The sequence below is a fragment of the Stegostoma tigrinum genome, chromosome 14 (assembly GCF_030684315.1).
Source record: "Stegostoma tigrinum isolate sSteTig4 chromosome 14, sSteTig4.hap1, whole genome shotgun sequence".
NCBI lineage: Eukaryota > Metazoa > Chordata > Chondrichthyes > Orectolobiformes > Stegostomatidae > Stegostoma > Stegostoma tigrinum.
In genome coordinates this window covers 12,810,443-12,831,451 of record NC_081367.1, presented here as the reverse complement: position 1 = coordinate 12,831,451, position 21,009 = coordinate 12,810,443, and the positions used below count along the sequence as shown (strand labels likewise).

The 21,009-nt window shown below is 39.6% G+C and overlaps 1 protein-coding gene across 12 annotated transcripts in view; it reads right to left on the bottom strand.

Annotated features, from left to right (window-relative positions):
* Positions 1 to 386: 386 nt before the first annotated feature.
* LOC125457500 (rho guanine nucleotide exchange factor 4) overlaps positions 387 to 21,009 on the bottom strand; it is a 423,581-nt gene continuing 402,958 nt past the window's right edge. For 11 of the 12 annotated variants that reach the window (XM_048541759.2, XM_048541758.2, XM_048541762.2 and 8 more), the window contains 2 exons: positions 18,718 to 18,955; positions 7,048 to 7,159 (listed from right to left, as the gene is read on the bottom strand). In XM_048541759.2, the coding sequence (XP_048397716.2) occupies positions 18,729 to 18,955 (227 nt within the window). In that variant the 3' untranslated portion in view covers positions 7,048 to 7,159; positions 18,718 to 18,728. Of the gene's footprint in view, positions 7,160 to 18,717; positions 18,956 to 21,009 lie in introns of all 12 variants that reach the window. The other variant, XM_048541760.2, reaches the window with a different exon arrangement.

The following is a 21,009-nucleotide window of genomic DNA, read 5'->3' as shown; positions in this document are numbered from 1 at the left end:
GTTCTATGCCAGTCATCCACAAGTTCCAGGCCAGTGAATATCCCCCGAGCCTGAGATTACTAAGTACATACGAATAATGATTGCTCCCTGGAATGTAAGCACATATCTGTAACATGTTTTGGATAAGGTCATACGCAACTTGCAAGTTGATGGTAAATAGTTGCCAACTATCCCTGACTGTCCAGCTGATTAGTTATTTGACACTGTCAAGTCAGATTTTACACTAGTAGTTCCTATTTGCAAACAAAGAATCACCCATGGTTTTCAGAAGTTATGATGAAGGTAATCACTTTGATGAAAATTGCAAGGGCAGTTTTGAGACAACTTTGGAACAGACAGACATTTGGACATATGCAATATAATGTATTGAATCAGGCACCACGTAGTGCTTTGACACAATGAAAACATTTATTCCCCATATCTTGTTTGAAGTGCTTATGTAAACAAACATCCATGTACAAAGATAGAATTTATACAAACACTGTCATGTATTTTTTTTCAGCAAATTCTACTTGCTTATCACAAGTATCTAGCACACGAGTGAAAGAAAAAAAATCCCTAAAATCAATTCCTCCTGAAACATAAGAGCTATGAAACTTGTTGACAGATCATTGAGCATTGTATGTACAAAACATTACAACCAATCTTGGTGACACGGTATGTACTGAACACATTAGTACCCTAGTAATTTGAAAGCTACACCATAGATTTCAAAAAATACTGTTAAAACTTTATAACTCTGACAAGTTATTCCACAGCCACAGACAAAAGAATAAGAGGTTACCCAATGTGTACTGCCATCTTCTAACTTCAAATGTCATCACCTGCTCCCACTGCTTATAAAGAGCCTTTTGGAAAATGGCACTTTTGAGTTTTCCATTGTTTCACCAAAAGTATGAACAGATACCATGTATAAAACAGCACAGTGCAACTTGATTGTTGCCATGATGTGGCATGTCTCTCGTAAGACCTGAGCCACAGACTGTATGGAGAAAGCGGACTCATGCCAACAGTGGGCTCACGTTATATGCAAGTGTACAGACTGAAGGCAAATTAACTGTAATTCATTGATCAGAACTAGATCACTGTACATCAGTTCAACTTAAAGTGCTTAATCCTTTGTACAGTGGCAGGAAATTGGTTTAAGCACAGCCTTATTTTGTATTGAAGCAAGTTCGCTGATGTAATCTAGTGTTTAAATTCAGGAAACCAAACTAGATAAGATATCACTGCTAAAAAATGGATGGGGGCTCTTTCACCACAAAAGGATAACAAGGCAGTAAGATACATTTCACCTTAATGAAAGTCTTTGACCAACAATACTTGAGACAACACCAGTAAAGGAGTGGGAATGCTGAGGAGCTCAGGACCCATTTGCCAGAATAATTACACAAAGCATTAAAAGCATTGTTTAAGGAATTCCACAGTCTTGTTTACAGTCGTCAGCTCTGAGATTCCACTGTTGCCAGTAAGTTCCAAAATATATTGCTGCCTTACAATCTGAAAACCTGAGTTACGTTTGGGTAACACAGGAGGACTAAACGCTCAAAGTGTTGCCGGACAAACAGAACGGGGTAACTTCTGACTTTGCGCAAAAGTGTAGAATGGCCAGTAGTCTGCTTATTTCACTTTCCTCTTGATTGATTCAATAAAGTATCAGCAGAGATGTAAATTAGGATGTTGACTTGCTATCATCTATTTTATACGTCTTCAACAAAGCTAAGATTTGGCCCACAATGATTTCCACAGAATGGTGGAAAATAAATTTATGTATTGTTGTAGATGATAGCAGACTTAAAAAAATGCTTGTAACTTGGCACACGAACAGAAATGCGAAATTCACATAGCAATAAGAGTTTTGGTGCTCTACACAGTCAAACCAAAACCCATAGCAGTGAAAATTTAGTCAGTCATTGAAAGTACATTTTTAAAAGAATTGCTTCTTTATGTGGGAGGAATTTTGATCAATTGAGATGAAATTTTTCTACATGTTGAGGTCCAGTTTCCTGGTCAGTATTGTTACAATGCTGGATGTTTAATATTACCCGTCATGTGGACCGTCCTGTAAATTTGGACTTCAAAGCACAAAGGATGTTGCCTTCAAAAATGTTGAGGTGAGGTTTCCTAATCAAGATTAGTGTGTTGGCTTTTCGTGGACTTAATCTCACTAAAAATGGTTTTTACCCTACAGTTGCAGCATTTAAAAAATACACTAATAGTATATTTATATTGTGCACTACCTGTCATGAGCCTATACAGGAATGACATTGTTTCCAAACAATATTACATCAATTTTCTTTTCCAAGAATCATTGTTCTTGAATGCAAAACTTTGGTAATATTGGTTTAAAATGATGTATTTGAAATGACATAATGAATTTTCCAATGTAATCTATAGAAACATTTTCTATTCAAAAACATAGTCATGAGGCAAATAAATGTCATGCTTCAAAAAAAGTCTAAATGCATTTTGTTTTGCTACCAATTACAGCATTCCTATTCTTCCCAATGGGACAAAGTTTAGTATGTAATGGCTAAACATGACATCAACAGCCAAAGGCTTTAAGTAACTCACATTATAAAGAAACTGCTTTAACTTATTCCCAACCCACTGTGCTGCTGTATCCTTCAATGAAGCACAGAGATAAAGGGCTTTTCCTAAAATTTAGAATGGTAATTTTTTTTAGAAGGCTTTCAATGAGTGATACTCCTTCACTAGGAGGAAGCAAAGGTTCTTCATGTGCAATTCATGACAATAAGCATGAATAACAGCAGCTAACAAGTTGCAGGGCTGGATGAACACAGCAGGCCAGGCAGCATCAGAAGAGCAGGAAAGTTGATGTTTCGGGTCTGGGCTCTTCAAGGGGTCTGCTGTGTTCATCCAGCCCTGCAACTTATTATCTCAAATTCTCCAGCATTGGCAGTTCCTACTATCTCGTGAATAACAGCAGTTATCTGTTTAACTGTGGCAAGCATAGGGAATGAAAAACAGTGCTTAGGGGAAGGAAGGAACTTTAGGACAGTGGTAAGAATTAGCAGTTAGCCATCATTAAAATCCAGGAGCCACTCACCCAAGGGAGATGTGCAAAACAATCCTGTGAAATACCGAATGAGAACTTTGATCTTGGCCAAATATGTGGTTATTTATATGAAATGTAGCATGGACAGGTTCTCAGGTGAGGTCTGATCGTGTTCAGTGGTGATGTTATTTGGACAGTCAGTTTATTCAAGCAGCATCAAGGATTCTCGACTACCATCAAGCTTGAAGACGAATGGCTTGCTACGTTTTGTTCCGAACTAAAAATGTCTGTGGAACAGGATGTTTATCTAGATGGTGTCAGGGAGGGGGTAAAGGATTCAGATTGTATATACACAGCCTTCTGCACATCAGTATAAAAATGATGAAATCAACTGCTTTCCTGCCAGGGACATTTATTACAAATAGCTATGTTTACTTATTTACTTTGCACATCTGAAAAATCTGTGATTTCCAGAATTTGGACTTCCTTTACTGTTTATAAAAATCCTTTCAATCTGCCAGCTGTGTGTAAAACTATCATTGGTATTAGCTGCCTGATCTTTTTTTGTGTAAATCACAGAATTAAAATAAGACAATTTCTATAACAGCCAGCCAATCTTGACCAATGACAATGCATCAAGTAGAAAATTTACCCACTGAAATTTGATTTGGTAATTTGGCCACAGACTAGTCTATATGATCAAGAAGCAGAAACACAGACATGGGCAGGAGAGGAGTGATCTACTGACAACATGAGATACAAAAAAAAAAGTTGAATAGAAATCAAACTGAGTGAACCAAACAGAAAGCTGCTGAACCATAATAGCCTATTTAATTTGAATAAGTTAAGCAGGAAGTGAAGTCCAGAGGGTGCAGTTCCTTTATGAACGTGGACTTTGTAAATAAATGTCTCTGCTCAACGTGGAGGCAAATATTTGTATTTTGACTTCTTCAGTTAGTTAAATGACATTGTTAGTGTGTATAATCCCTCACAGAATCATTGAATTTTAGAGCACAGTTGGTGGCCATCAAGCTCACAGTCTCTATTATGGCTCTTTGATAAAGCTCTTCACAGTCCCCTTCTCTTGCACTTGCCCCAAATCCCTTTCGTTGACTCCTTTTCAAACCTTTGTCCACACCCTTTTTAAAATTGCGCTTATTTCTGCTTTCATTGTTGTTTCCAGTATGGCATCTCACGTCCTAACACTACAGCTGTGTAAAAACATTTTTCATAAACTCTTTCTTCAATCTTTTTAGCAATAGTAAGTTTACAACATCGATGCTCCCAACCAATGGAAATTTATTTTTCCTTTATTTACCTTACAAAATGCCGTATCATTAATGCATTCTCTATCAGATCTCCTGTGTCAAAGATGGACACCATTGGCTTGATTGGCACAAAGAAGAACATTGGATGCTCCTGTAGCTCATTCCAAAATGGTTGGATTTAAATGGATGTATAAAACAATCATGGCTGGCTGCTGCAGTCAGAGTTGAGTAGCTCCAGACACCCTCTTAGCAATCACCCTAAAGAGTGATTTCTTTTGGGGTCCTTAGCTTGTGGAGTAGATTTAGGGGGAAAGCAGAGACACTGAGGATTAACCTTTTTAATATGATCTAAAACAAAAAAAAATCGGAAATATTATTATGCCTACACACAAAAGACAAGACTGAGAAGTTTGAATAGAATAACTGCCCAACAAACTTTTCCTCCTCCTACTGTTGACTGAAATGTTTCACTAATTGCATTGTGTTGACACTGCCTTTTGATGGAACTTATGCCCAAGACTCCGGAACTGTTTGGGCTGTGATCAGACGTATCTGGGACTACTGTTGCAATTTTGAGGAGGGGAATTTATCATTAAAGTACGTTTTTGGAGAACCATAGAAAAACAACACTAGCATTTTATTTGTAGCATTGCTAATATTACAAGTTATTGGACAGCCTATTCTCCAGTGAGTCTCTCTCATTGCTGAACTAAGCAATGTCATTTTGTCATCAGCAGGGCCCTTACTGGCCACAGAGTTGTTTAATTGCAAATGAAAAGCAAGCAAGTTTTACGTGTTGCGCGCCAGCAGTGGGCAAGTTGACCTCTCAGCTCTGGGTTTCACAAATTCAAAACTGCAGATCAGATTGTTGGTAATGGGGCTAACTCAGGATGATGGGGATATCTGTGAGCCATTTCAGCAATAAGGTTGATGCTACTTCAGTTGGGCATACAAGTTTAATCACGATGTGAATATTTTAATTTCCATTTATAATGTGGAGGTGAAGATTTATTTTCCTTAACTTTCCTTCTCTTTTGATGAGGTCCTGTATGGCTATCAATACTTTGTCTGCACAAATGCAAGTGTGCTACAGATTATAGGCTGTTGTGGGGGTTTTTTTTCACCTTTTTGCGGTTGAACAATATTGACATTGGAAAAGATAATACAAAATATTTCTCATAGTTTGTGCTCTTCCTGGCCTTAATAAGTCAGGTTTTATGACACAAATAGGTACTGTTCACTGAAAAACATGGCAACATTACAGTACAGTCTTGTGGTTAACTACAGATTCCACCGCCCTCCGAGACCTAATTGCATTTCATTGTGTTCATTTGCCATTCATATTTAGTGAATTTGATCTGATAATTCATCCAGAAAGGTTTCTCTGCAGGAAATCATTGTTTGAAATCTAACTTAATGCAGGACAGCAAACTGTGGAATAACATCAGCCAATCTACCACCAGTCAAATGACTAACACTATTATGATTCTCAAACACCCTTAACATTATTCTTGGAAAATGAAGTTAATTATTTCTGAAGTAAAACTGTTTCCACACCAGGGACTTTTAAAAAAAATCAAGCAATCAGGTAAGTGCATTCCTTAATAAGGCATTTGTACTGGAGAAAATTTGGAGAAGCCAAACAGCAAGAACAAGTACAATAAATTCAATATACATAAATAAATCATTTTGTTAATATTTACACAATTCATTTATAAACATTAGCACATAACAACTTGGCATGTTACTCTCTCCTCCTTTACACTGGTTAAATTCAACCTGATCATTTATCTAGCGATCAAGGTAATACTGTAAATACTTGAGGAGGGGACCACATGCTCTGATTATTTCAGTGCCAACTGAGTGCAGTGTCCACTTCACTGTGCAACCAGGTTTTGTTCAGATGTGAGGGAGAAGAGATCTTCAGCCTGTCCTTCTGCCCAGGGTTAAATCCCCGGTTTCAGAATTGAAAGGAACGATTGTAGACCCATGGTTCAATTGTAGACGCCCAGCAACATTTAGTGCTGTTTGCCAGTTCAGAACCTTTTAAACCTTTGAGCTTTGTGCAGTTAGTTTGGCATTTTCTTCCGAAAGATTGGCAAGAGATTTTGAACAGTGTGATATCAGTTCACCAACAATTTTCAATAATAATCATTTGCTTATAGGCACACAATGTTTCATTCCACTGAAAGTACAGAAGGTCAAACTGCTGCAAGACAGATGCCTCTGAAAACTTGTTTACAGTAGAGTTTTTTTCCTGTTTCCTAATGCTTGCACAGCCTTACAGATACAGCAATCGGTTTAGTTTTTTTTAAAAAAACTACTCTTGCTGTGTAGGTATAAGATGTACCATTTCTCTTTTTAAAAAAAATCTCAATACCTTCTATTCAACAGAATGGGACAAGCTTGGTTTCTTCTGGATTGAGCGTGAACATTGAGCTTGACTGTAGTTATCAATGTGAGAGTATATGTAGGCAGCTCTTCTGTTAACTCTTGCTGGTCATATCAGGGTGATGTGCTCTCAGCAGAAAAGTTACTGAATGCAGGATATCCCATCTCCTTCCAATGAGGAAATTGTTGTCATGTGATAATACACACAGTTTGCATTGGAGCGTGCACACATGCACAAAGCAGGAGTTCATTCTGATTGCAACTGGACATTAAAGTGCTCCCTTGGAAAGGCATTAAGTCACGTTAACTGAGCTGTCCCTTCACTTCTTGAATGGTGTCAGTCTTCCGATATTCTGCCAAAAATTGGATGGTTTGCGTTTAGGCTCAGCCAGCATGTAGACCTGCTGTTGGGGGATGGTTGAAGGCATCATTGGATGTTTTTGCCGCAATGTCAGAAAGTCATAGTAAGGCCGGGTGACAGCTGAGGCAAGAAAGAGAGCCACAGGTTAGAATTTACACAGATGAGGATGTGCACAACGTTGGTTTCTGGGCCTCAATTCTCATGTGGGCTGACTCTTTCTTATATCTTGAATTATTTTAGTTTGGAGTTGACAGTAGTTTGACTGCATTCTACCAGATTTTATCTTAAATGGAGCCAGGATTAAGTATTTGGCAATCTCCTAAGTGGGGGAAAAAAGTCTAATATTTCTTTAATCTGGGGAAGTTAGTGAGTGTTGTCTCAGATCAACTACATGGGAAGACTGAATTCAATTTAATTTTTGCCGAACAGTTACTGCGTAGAATCAAGCTTTTCAGCTGATATCATCCACAAAAGCCTCCTCCTTCCTGCTTGATCTGACCTTATCAACACATCCTATTTTCCTCTGAAAACAAAATACTGCATATGCTGGAAATCTGAAACCAACACAGAGAATGCTGGAGAAACTCAGCACGCGGCATCTGTGGAGAGAGAAATACGGCTAACGTTTTGAGTCTGGTATAACTTTTCTACAGTTATTGGTTACTTCCTACTGTTCATTGTGTAGCTTAGCTTTTATTGTACCTATGTAATTTAACTCAACTACTCCATGTTTGGCGAGCTTCACATTCTAGCCACTTCCTCTAGGTAAAGCCATCTTTCCAGATTTCATTATTGAATTTATTTCTGTTTATCAGCCCTGACTCAGGTTTTCCACCTGTGGAAGAATTCCATCTTTGTGTACCTTATCAAACCCCTTACTGACCTCTTTATTATCAACCATTCGGCAACATTTCTCTAAAGTATGAGATTGTGTAATTACCTAGAAATGTTTACTATTTAAAGTTGAAAATGCAGTCACTCAGGAAAATGTTAAAGGACATCACCTTGTTGTCAGAACCTCAAAGTAATGTGGACATTTTTAACTTGTAATTCTAAAATGTATTTCTTAAGAGGGCTGATCTATACATCAAATTACCCATGCACTACAAAAGGAAAAACACAGTATATTGCCCCTCAGCATTCACTTTTTGAGGGAATAATGTAACGTTACCCTATTCACATTTTCCTAGAGAATGTAATAGTGTGGACCAGATTCATACTAAACTCAAGATAACAAAGTGTGGAGCTGGATGAACACAGCAGGCCAGGCAGCATCTCTGGAGCACAAAAGCTGACGTTTCGGGCCTGGACCCTTCATCAGAGAGACCATTCATCCCCATGTTATCTTTGATTCTCCAGCATCTGCAGTTCCCATTATCACTCATACTAAACTCAACCTGATCTGGTATTATCCGAGTCCACAATGTTCCTGTTACAGTGGCTTTGTTTTGGAAGCGCATATTGAGTGCCTGTTTTCAATTCTATGTGTAAATATGATATAAAGTCGTATTGCAATTAATTTGACGTTCCACTGACTGAACTGGCAACCATAGCAGGCCATTTCATATCACTGAAGAAAACTCAGTTGATTACTTTTTCACAAGTGCACGCTGGAAGCTGTACCAGATCAATCTGCCCTCTTGCACTCAAAGTTGTACTAGAGGCTGGAACTGACATTGCTGGGATTATAACAGGAAATACAAGCTGGCAGGCATTATCATTTAGAGCTGCAACTATAATACAGTACTTACAAAATCCATATATAGACAGTATCTCTGGAAATATACAAAAGCAACTCAGGTTGACAACCAACATTTATCCAGTGGGTACAATCAAATTAGTATAACTTACTTAATTTTAATTTTATGGCCTAAATTGAGATTGATTAAACAGAATTTAAAACTTGAGCCACTTTCTGAAGTAGTGGACTGACAACATTGGCTATATTATCTGAAAATGTAACTTTTCTATACAACAAGCTTTAAAATTTTAGGAAAGTATTGTCATTCCCAGTTATGATCCAGGTTGGAGTTTTAAATCTAAGATTTTGGAGTTCTGTCCTATGGTCATGCCAAGGCATTTTTAATACATACACACACACACACACACAGACACACACAAACACAGAGTGTGTGGTGATATCAAAGTGTTCACAGTATTTGGAGTTCTGACCCATGATCATGACAAGGTGAGAGATCAGGGTTCCAAATACTGTGAACATTTTCACTTCAGAATCCCAAAATGTGCCTCACAAAAGAAAACTGATGCAGCCAAAACTGGCGAATGATTTAAATCCTAAGTGGCTGGATGCAGAGAGAGACCTACAGAATCTTACAGCTACGAATCCAAAGGGAACTTCAAACAACACCTCTCTGAAGGAAGGGACAAGTCAAAAGAATACAAGGGGCTGATGACCCTCTGTTCAACATTTAAGCCACTCCCTGCTGATTATGTTTTAAATTTTAGACACACGTTTTGTTTCTCCATTTGAAAAATATACAAGGGTAGGGTTTAAAAAGCCAATTTTAACTCTATCGAAGCACGCTACTGGAACTGATTCATTCTTGCCTGTGCCTGCCTACGTTAGCATGCTGTGAAAGTCTCAGTTTAAGAACCATCCTCAGTCACTCCTGCCAAAGGCTCTCAACTCTGTGTTAGAAATCAGTTGGTTAGACAAAAGTCATAGGGAAAGATAGAAATGGGACCACAAAAAGGACTCTCTCACCCCCTGTAATTCAGTCACTACAGTATCTCAAATGACCCGAAGATCATGAGATCAATGGTTGAACTGTCAAGCACAACTGTTAACCAGTACCAAATGTTAACATGACTGTTAATCTCTACTGCAATTGCCACAACTTCATTCTTCACAAGCAACTGAGACTGATTTGCACATCTGCTTCTTTTAACATTTATTTTTTTGGATTCACCTCTTATTTCTGTTCCGTGTGTATCCTCACTGCATTATGAATTCTTTTCCAATTTACTAATTAATAAAATCACTCTTTGATGACTGAAGAAAGCCTTGTTAAATTGGCTCCTTTTAAAACACAAGATCATTTGGGTCAGAGGGAAAAGTATCTTTTTTTAAATTGCCTGTGATCACCTGAGTGGATAGGTGAATAAAGAAAGGGAGCCTGTTGTCCATTCTCATCTGGGAACTGAATGGTTTGGGACATCCCATTTGAAACTGTAGCAAGTTGGGGAACCACTAAATGGGATCTGGACATAACAATCACCATCTCTGTTCTACAACGCACTATAGGACAATGCTTTTTAAGGTGTTAAGATAATGTGCGCACTATAAAATCTGAGATATCTTTTAACACCTAAATTGTAAATGTGTTACATGACTTCCATAATTGAATTATTTCACCTAAATAAATCACTGATTGACTTTCCTCAGAGGAAACAGTGCATTAGTAATATGTGTAGTGCAAGTTGGCCCCGCCTGAATGTTTCTGATCCCTCATCAAGGAGGAGGGTCTAGGTCCAAAACATCAGCTTTTGTGCTCCTAAGATGCTACTTGGCCTGCTGTGTTCATCTAGCCCCACACTTTGTTATCTCTGTTTCTGATCCTGGCTGCATGATGGTCAGTCCTGGCATTTTTGGGGAGGGAATTTATTTTTAATAGGAGCAATGTAAACATTTCCAGGAAAGAAGAATAAAATATTCAGGGTGTTTGAAGGGGTCTGAGAGAGGGAAAAATCTATTCTCTGTTTTACAGAAGTTGAAATATGAGCTCCAGATTTATTTTACGTGGAAGAATAAATGCACATATTGACAGAGACACGGAGAGAAGAGAACATACTTTCGCTTTCTTAGTGGCCATTACAGTGAGGTTCCAGAAACAGCAATCACAATACATTCCGGACTCGGGTCATCGCATAGAAGCAACTGGGGCCACTCCCAATCAATCACCTGTTACTAGTGAAACGCTGCTAGGGTCTGAAATGTTATACCTGGGCTTGGACGATAAGACGGGATCACGATAGTGTGTGTGTGTGTGTGTGTGTGTGTGTGTGTGTGTGTGTGTGTGTGTGTGTGTGTGTGTGTGTGTGTGTGTGTGTGTGTGTGTGTGTTTTCTCTCGGTGATCTGGAAAAAATGCTGTTTTTCCATCTCCATAACCATAATATTGGTTCACCGGCCATACATTTTGACCTGTGTCACCCACACAAATATAAAAGGTAAGTAGGAGAAAAAAGTACATTTAGAGGGACAGGGATGAAAAAAATAAGAAGATTGTAGGTTGTAATAGCTTAAGGGCTTGGCAATAATATTTTGTATTCAGTTTTGGTCTCCTTATCTGAGAAAGGATGTTATGGCTCTGGAACAAAGGTTTTACTGTATGGATTCCTGGAATGACAGGACTGATGTGTGAAGAGACATTGGATCAGTTAGGACTATATTTACTAGAGTTACAAAAAAAATGAAGGGGGTTCTCAGAAAAACTAGAAACCTCTACCAACAGTAAACATAGTAAACACAGGATGGATGTTCCTAATAACTGGGGAGTCCAGAACTGAAGGTATTGGTAGTCCATTTAGGATTGAGATGGGGAGAACCCTCTTCACCCAGAGGGTGGTGAGCCTGTGGAATTCACTAGCACAGAAAGCAGTTCAGGCCAAAATACTGAGTGCTTGCAAGATGTTAGATATAATTCTTGGGGCTAAAAGGATCAAAGAGTTTTTGGAGAAAGGGAAAACAAGATACTGAGTTTGATGATAGGCCATGATCATGTTGAATGTTGGTGCAGGCTTGAAGGGTTGAATGGCCTAGTCCTGCTCCTGTTTTCTGTGTTTCAATCATAACTTCAGGCGCTTGTAAAGGATTCACGTGATCAGAGTCAATGTGAGTTTTGACAGGGACATGAACTAGCACCAATAGTCTGAAGCTGGGTATGTAAGAATAGGCCTGACCAGGCCACTGGAACAGGACAAAGAAAGCTGGCCAAGCAGGAAATCAGAATTAGATCAGCAAAGACATTGGATGAGTATAGTAACTCTGGCTGTTTCCAAAAAATGGGATGATCCCCCCGCCCCCTCCACAAATTTGGGGACGGAACAAAAATGACAGGAGGATTATGATGTCTGTACCATTGCACCACCTTTTCGTTATAGGCCTGCAAATACAGCGCAACAAAAAAGGTTGGCAATGGCTTTAACTGGGAGTAAGATTTGCTCATTACAGAGCTGTGTATTGAGATGAGAAAGTAACAGGTACTGGAAGTGCACATCATGCAGTGACTTTGTGTCTTTAAGACACATTCCTTATAGTCCAGTCATTGTTTCAGAGATTGCCATTCATTTGCCTGCAACCTGAAATATCCAAGCAGTTCACCATGCCTTAATTTCACTAATAGCTTTTTCTGATTATTCCCTTTAATTAAGGATTTAAATATTTGCCTTATAGGGGCAAATTAAGTTTGCGGTTTATCATTAGTACAGTTGGAGGGCTGTTCACTGTCTTGTCAATTAATATACCCGAGGCAGAACAAAAATGTGCAGCCAAATATCTGATTGAGGTGTAGCACTTTCATATTGCAGTGTCTTCTTGTGCCCTGGTCTACCAGGGCATGAACATATAACAAGTTCAACAATGCCTTTAGCTCTGCAAGTTTGCCAAGGTGTTCCAGTATTGGCATCAGACATCATGAGCAAGCAAAGAGTGGGCAGATGCACAAAGGACACCCTAATGTAAATCAATTTAAAAGAAGCTTTTGATGGTGGGGAAGATGTGCAGAAAGGCAGACTGGAGATGGAGGCTGCTGAAGAATGTGGAGCGGGGAACCGAATGAAGGCATCCAACACTAATCAAAACATTCCAGGGAATAGAAAAAGCAAAATACCTTACAGAAGAGTTAACAATGGCAGATAAGTTCAAGAGGTAGGTACTATAGGGAGGATGGAGTAAAGGCTTTCAACTGCTTATGTGTTTCAAATTGAGTTTTGAAGTTCTGAAAGCCAGTTAGGATTAGTCTGAAGCGGGGAAAGAAATGAAAGATTTTGTATGATAAGCATGCCACTAAGTGCTGGCTGATTACAAGTTTGGAGAAAGTAAGAAAATCATTTTGGCATGGCTCCCAATTTGATATTTTCTATCTATAAAATCTGATGTTAATGGTGTATTAGCTAAATCTTTGAGATGAGAATAACAACCCTAAGTATCGAGGCACCATTTAAACAAGTATTACATCAAGAGGATCAAGTAAAATTGAAATTGATGAGAATCAGAGGAAGAACAGATTGGAAGCCGTGGGAGAGGTGAATGACAGCAATATTGGTACTGTCACTGAACTCATAATCTAGAAATCCAGATAATGTGCCTGGGACCTAGACTGAACGCCCACAATGACAAATTCATGAAATTTGGGAATTAAATGAAAAGACTGTCAAAATCTGTTACACTCGCTAATGTCTCTTAGTGAAGGAAAGCTGCCAACCTTGCCTGGTCTGGTCTACATGTAACTACAGATCCACAGCACTGTGGTTTACTCTTAAATGCCCTCACATTCTGTATCTGAAACTACTTAATTTAAAAAAAGTTTTAAAAGGGCTTAAACTAAATGGACATGTGGCATTTACACAAGTGCCACTGATGGTTTTTGTTAGCAAATAATCTGAGCCCAAGGAACCATGCTGGGAGACCCTCGGGCCCAAAAGCCTTCAAACACTTTATGAATGATATACCTGACACTAAAAGGTATAAATGAAGATGTTTGCTGATGATTAAATAAAGATCACTTCTATTTAAACACCTTAGATAATGAGCAATTTATGCTGTCATACCACAAGACCAGACAAACATTCAGAGTCAGCTAATAATTGGCCATTCAAACCACAAAAGCAAAACCATGTCCAACAAAGATTTTTAAGAAGTGAGATATCCAAAGTGGAATGTTAACACGTTTCTCTCTCCACTGATGTAACCAGATCTGCTGATCAGCTTTCCCTCTAATTTTCCTACCAGCTGCATGTGCTCTGGACACCCTCCTGACTAAAAATTATAAGACCATTCCTTCATTGTTGCTGGTTCAATTCCCCCTCATTCCCTCCTGTACAGGAACGTGAGAATACCTCAACTACAGAGTTTGCAGCAGGTTGAGAAATCAGCTCACTGCACTTTGTTCCTGAGGGCACTTAGGAATGGGCAGTAAATTCGGACGTGGAATATGTGAAGAAGTGGGATATGTAATTTGGTATTTAAAAAATGTTGAAAAACCTATGGGAAAATAAGGAAATAGCTGAAGAACTTAATAAGTACTTTGCGTCAGTCTTCACAGTGGAAGACATGAGTAGTATGCCAACAATTAGGGAGAGCCAGGGGGCAGAGTTGAGTGCGGTAGGCATTACAAAAGAGACAGTGCTAGAAAAGCTAAAGGGTCTAAAAATTGATAAATCTCCTGGCCCCGATGGGCTACATCCTAGAGTTCTGAGGGAGGTGGCTGAGGAAATAGCGGAGGCTTTGGTCGTGATCTTTCAAAAGTCACTGGAGTCAGGGAAAGTCCCAGATGATTGGAAAATTGCTATTGTAACCCCCCTGTTGAAGAAAGGATCAAGGCAAAAGATGGAAAATTATAGGCTGATTAGCCTAACCTCGGTAGTTGGTAAAATTCTAGAATCCGTTGTCAAGGGTGAGATTTCTAAATTCCTGGAAGTGCAGGGTCAGATTAAAACAAGTCAGCATCGTTTTAGTAAGGGGAGGTCGTGCCTGACAAACCTGTTAGAATTCTTTGAAGAGGTAACAAGTATGTTTTGACCAGGGAAACCCAGTAGATGTTATCTATCTAGACTTCCAAAAGGCCTTTGATACAGTGCCTCAAGGGAGGCTGCTGAGCAAGGTGAGGGCCCATGGTGTTCGAGGTGAGCTACTGGCTTGGACTGAGGATTGGCTGTCTGACAGAAGGCAGAGAGTTGGGATAAAAGGCTCTTTCTCGGAATGGCAACCGGTGACAAGTGGTGTCCCGCATGGTTCAGTATTGGGGCCACAGCTGTTCACCTTATATATTAATGATCTGGATGAAGGAACTGGGGGGATTCTGGTGAAGTTTGCCGATGATATGAAGAGAGGTGGGCAGGCAGGTAGTACTGAGGAGGTGGGGAAGCTGCATAAAGATTTAGACAGTTTAGGAGAGTGGTCCAGGAAATGGCTGATGAAATTCAATGTGAGTAAATGTGAGGTTTTGCACTTTGGAAAAAAGAATACAGGCATGGACTATTTTCTAAAGGTGAGAAAATTCACAAATCAGAAGTGCAAAGGGATCTGGGAGTGTTGGTCCAGGATTCTCTAAAGGTTAACTTGTAGGTAGAGTCCGTAATTAAGAAAGCGAGTGTAATGTTGTAAATTATCTCAAGAGAGTTGGACTATAAAAGCAGCGATGTGCTTCTGAGCCTTTATAAGGCTCTAGTTAGGCCCCATTTAGAATACTGTGTCCAATTTTGGGCCCCACACCTCAGGAAGGACATACTAGCCCTGGAGCGTGTCCAGCGGAGATTCACACAGATGATCCCTGGAATGGTAGGTTTAGCGTACGATGAACGGCTAAGGATCCTGGGATTGTACTCATTAGAGTTTAGAAGGTTGACTGGAGATCTAGTAGAAACTAACAAGATAATGTGTGGTTTAGAAGGGGTGGACGCTAGGAAGTTGTTTCCGTTAGGCGGGGAGACTAGGACCCGTGGGCACAGCCTTAAAATTAGAGGGGGTAAATTTAAAACTGAAATGAGACGACATTTCTTCAGCCAGAGAGTGGTGGGCTTGTGGAATTCATTGCTGCAGAGTGCAGTGGAGGCCGGGAAGTTGGATGCCTTCAAGGCAGAGATCGACAAATTCTTGATCTCAAAAGGAATCAACGGCTACGGGGAGAGTGCAGGGAAGTGGTGTTGAAATGCCCATCAGCCATGATTTAAATGGTGGAGTGGACTTGATGGGCTGAATGGCCTTACTTCCACTCCTATGTCTTATGGTCTAAACTGGATGTGTTAACCTTTTTTTTTTAATTTTGTTGGGGCACAAATCTCCCTCTCTTCTTTGACCTGTAAATTGATTTATTGTTACTATTTGAAGCTATTTGGAATTGTGCCATAACTCCTACACCATAGCTCCAACTGTTGATGCTCAGGACATGCAGAACCTATTGGGACCGCATTTACAGTTGCTTCAGAATCCCTACAGTGAGGAAACAGGCCCTTTGGCCCAGCAAGTCTGCACTGACTCTCAGAGCATCCACCCAAACCCATGCCCCTTATATCCCACCTAATGTACAAATCCCTGAACACTACAGGCAATTTAGTATGGCCAATCCACCTAGCCTGGGCATCTTTGGACTGTGGGAGGAGACCGGAGCACACAGAGGAAACCCACGCAGACATGGGGAGAATGTGCAAACTCCACACAGACAGTTGCCCGAGGATGGAATTGAATCCGGGTCTCTAGCGCTGTGACGCAGCAGTGCTAACCATTGAGCCACCGTGCCGCCCCAAGCCCTTTGGCTTATTTCAATAATGAAGCTTGCATTTATATGGCTACATGCAGGGCTAGAATCCAAGATGGGTAACAGGCAAAGCTTTTCAGTCATGCCGACTTGAAACATTGACTCTGTTTCTCTCTCTACAGATACTGCCAAACCTGCTGTGTTTCGTTGACATTGTGTGTTTGTTTCAGATTTCCAAAATCTGCAGTATTTTGCGTTTACTATTAATAGGCAAAGCTGGCTATTTTGCAGGTAACCACGGAATTTTTGTTCCATTGGGTGGTTCATTGCTTTGAAAGTAAAGTGCTGCAGCTAAAAGGGTTTGGGCCTTCATGATTTACTGTTATATTGTTCTTTTTAGTGCATTGATTGTGTTGTCCATTCGATGGTGTCTTCAATATATTAACAAAATCCTACACTCATCTTTCACTTACAAGTTAACCATTTATTGGGTGCAGAGATGTGTGTTAGGGATGTTGTTAGATGTCACGAGTTGGATACCATAGCCAGAAGAGTATGAAAGCATCGTGGTCACGTTACCAGACTAGTGAAGAGAAGTTCAAGTTCACCACAGCAGTTGGAGAAGTTAATTCAGTTTATTGGTGACAGGGACTAAGAGATTGCTAGAATGGCCCAACTTATATATCCACATCCTTTTGGGAAGGAAATGTGTTGTCCTTACTCATGTCTGGTCTCCATGTGTCTCCAGTCTCACAGCGACTTGGTTCACTCTTAATCCGAAATGACCTTCCTCCCTAATTAAATTGTATCATCATCTTCTCAACACAGCCAGACTTGGGAAATAAATGCCAATCTTACCAGCAACACCCCTCTCCCAACATGAATACACATTATTTGAAATTAACAGTTCTGTTTTTACTTTAAATAACACACCTCACTAAGAAACAGCCTTTTCTTTTATGAGAAATGAGCAATGGTCTCGGTTGAAGTTGGTTTTGGTAACATTGAACTGCTCAGTTGTGGCTCAACCTGTATATGATACAATTAGCGGGGTAACATGCAGCTATCTGGGGTTCATCGGGTCCTCTGAAGTGGTATGAAAAGATGAACAGGAGAGGTGAATGGAGGATAAAAAGAGAATGACAGGAAAACATCATGGCCTTCATTCAGGCAGTTGAGGAATTGGATCCAGGTTTAATTACAAATTTGTTATGTAATTTCAACCTGCAGTTGACATTTAGTAAAGTCTTAAAGCTTCTACAAAGTATAAATTCATGTAGGAGACCTTCCTATGTGGTTATTAAAACAAACAGATATGAATGAACACACGTGGTAGTTCATCGAGAAAGCTGCAGTGAAATGGACTTCTCTGTGGCCACAGCACATTGGCTCCTCCACCACTCGAGGACGAATCGATGAGCTATGGCCATCTAATTGATTCAATTTTTTTTTAAATCACATGAATGAAAGAGCCTATGTATTCCTTGTACATTACTCATGGCAATGTTAAGATTCAGAGTCTGAATGTTGTGTTTACCTGCTAAACATTGCATTACAAGGCCACTGCTCACTCACTCCCGGAACATTCTCAGTTCAGTTAAAGATCAATTATAATTTGCTGTTGAAAGTTTCTCTGGATTGAAAACTAGTCTACTTCAGATTTTGGAGAGATCTAACGATCAGAAAAGGGTGTAAGACAGGGTTACCTTTAATGGTTTCTGCTTATCAAATGAATTACAGTTACACAAAAGCATTTTTAATGTTTCGTAGAGTGTTATCTGGAATGACAGCCCCTGAAAGGCTGGTGGAAGCTGATTTAACTGTATATTTTGGAAAAGTTACTTTCACTTTTAAATGATAAATGTACAGGACAACAGGGAACTCATTGGACAGCCCTTCTAACAGCTAACTCTTGCACAATGGGCTGAATGGTCTTGTTCTATGCTGGGTCATTTTATGGTTTTTAATATATAACGCTTTGAATGCAAATAAAACCTTATGGTTCCAAAGATAAGGTTGGATTTTGTGGCTTGTTTGCAAGATGCTTGCAGATAAATTGATTGATGAAAAAACTATTGAAATTATTTCATGAATGTTTGCTTTTGAATTGGAAATGATGGATTACAAGGTAAAAACTCAAGGTGACCAGAAATCCAGGTTTCACTGCACTATCAGCCTCTTAAGCAACAATACGTTTGTATTGATTTATGTTTGTTAAAATTAAAGGGCAATAGGCTGATCACCTTTTCTGCCATTATTGGAACAGGTCTCGGCTGTGAGTGGACATCCATGACATAGCCCTACGTAAAATGCTGGGAGTCACATCCCCCCCTTTCTGGAGCAGAAGACGAGCCTGCGACATCCGTGGGGTCTCGAGGAGTTTGGTAGCTGGTGGGGGTTTTGGATGCTGGGGAGTAGGTTCGTGTAGACATGTGGTGGACTGAGACAGAGATGAGGTCACATTCAGCAGCTGTTGGAGATCTTGTTCAAGAAACAGGGATAGAAAAGAGTGAGTGGAAGAAAGGAAGAAAAACAAAAGACAGACGACAGAACACACAAAAAAAAGTTACAGTCATGCTTGGCAACATTTTTTTCTGAAACATGCATGAATTAAGACAGGATGAAAGAATAGCAAAGGACTATCCATAGCATTTTTTAAAAAAAGCAAATTAAATTGTAAGTATGCACTGTGCAAAGATGAACATTTTAAACTTACACCACAAACTCGAATGAAAATGGTACCCATTACTTACAGAGAAAGTAACACACCAAATCTATTGCAGGTATTTGTCACTCACACATTTGATTCGCTTACCTGAGATTTTAAGATTGCACCATCTGGAAATGAACGACTATAATGGAGTACACATCCTGCCCAATTAATAACACATTACAGCAGCCAGGAATAGCCTGATGTAACTAAATTACCAATGTGCACAGCAACTGAATTGAATTCAACCCATCTGCAAAGTGCTTCATGGCATTCAATTTTCCCTTTGATTGTTTGGCAGAGGATCTGTCTGTATGCTCACACTAACTGAGTAGGGACAAAATAAATAAAAGTGTTATATTCCAAGTTCTAATTTGTCCTTAGTTTTCCAGCAATGTTCATTAATCATTTGTTTTGATATAATTTGAAGTAAGTCTATGCGTTTTTACCTTTTACAGTGTATGACATTTAATTTTCAACAAATTAAATCCAATTTCACCAAAATTTAATTTGGTGAATCTTCTGCTGGATCTTTCCTCACAGAGTAAGTGAATTCCTCTTTGGATAATTTAGACCCACCTAAATAATTGCATGAGTTCTGAAAGTTGCTACTGCTGGGTTTTTTCTGTGATCAGTTAGCTCAGTTGGTTGGATGGCTGGTTTGCAATGCAGTGTGATGCTTACACTGAGTTCAACTCCCATTCCAACTGAGGTTACCATGAAAGACTCTCCTTCTCAACCTTTCCCTTGCTTGAGGTGTGGTGACCCTCAGGTGAAAGCACCACCAGTTGTCTCTCCCTCTCATGAAAGAGCAGCCCTCTGGGACTATGGTGACTTTACCTTTAATCAGCAGCTGATTATAATTGTTTGTGTAGCTAGGTGGAACAGGGTAGGTCACTAGCAAGTCAAATGAAAATTTTGCTTGGGGTATTTGTCCTTCCCTAAAACCTGAAAGTGAGGGAATTGTAATGGCTGAAATGTTCCAAATTGTAGATGTGCTCAATAGCAAAATAGAGACCAATGTTTGTGTCGGCCCTGAATAACGAATAGAAGAAGTGATATGCTGAAACAACTAACCTAGCCTAGCTATCGCAGCACAGCTGGAATTATTCATTCAGCAAGCTTGTAATATACTCCATGATAGGGCATGGGTACCCGAGATAATTAGTTTATGGCTTAGATTTTCAGTAATGCTCTTTCAAAGAAAGAGCTCACTGGTTTGGAAAATTTAAAGTACAATTGAGTACCAACTGCATGAAATGCATCCCTTATGAAATGCTTATTTTTAACAGTCTTATCTGGAATTTTCTTGCCATCTGCTACTATCAAGAAAGAGAAACCTCACATTTACAGAAAGATTTTCACAACCTCAGGACACCACAAAGCTCCTTACTGCCAATAAAAAATAATTTTTTTGAAGTGTAATCATGACCTCAATCATAGAACCCGATGATGGCTAAAGCAGAGAAGCGGGTCATTTTGTGCTGGCTGTCTGACGAACAATTAATCCACAGCCGCTGTCCCTACAACCTTGTGCATACTTCCTCTTCAGTTAATAATCCAGTTCCCTTTTGAATTCCTCCATTGAATCAACTTCTAAAACACCCACAGGCAATGTAATCCATAAGGAAGGGCAAACACAGTCTTTAATTTTCTTTGATAATGGGAACTGCAGATGCTGGAGAATCCAAGATAATGAAATGTGAGGCTGGATGAACACAGCAGGCCCAGCAGCATCTCAGGAGCACAAAAGCTGACATTTCGGGCCTAGACGCTTCATCAGAGAGGGGGATAGGGTGAGGGTTCTGGAATAAATAGCGGGAGA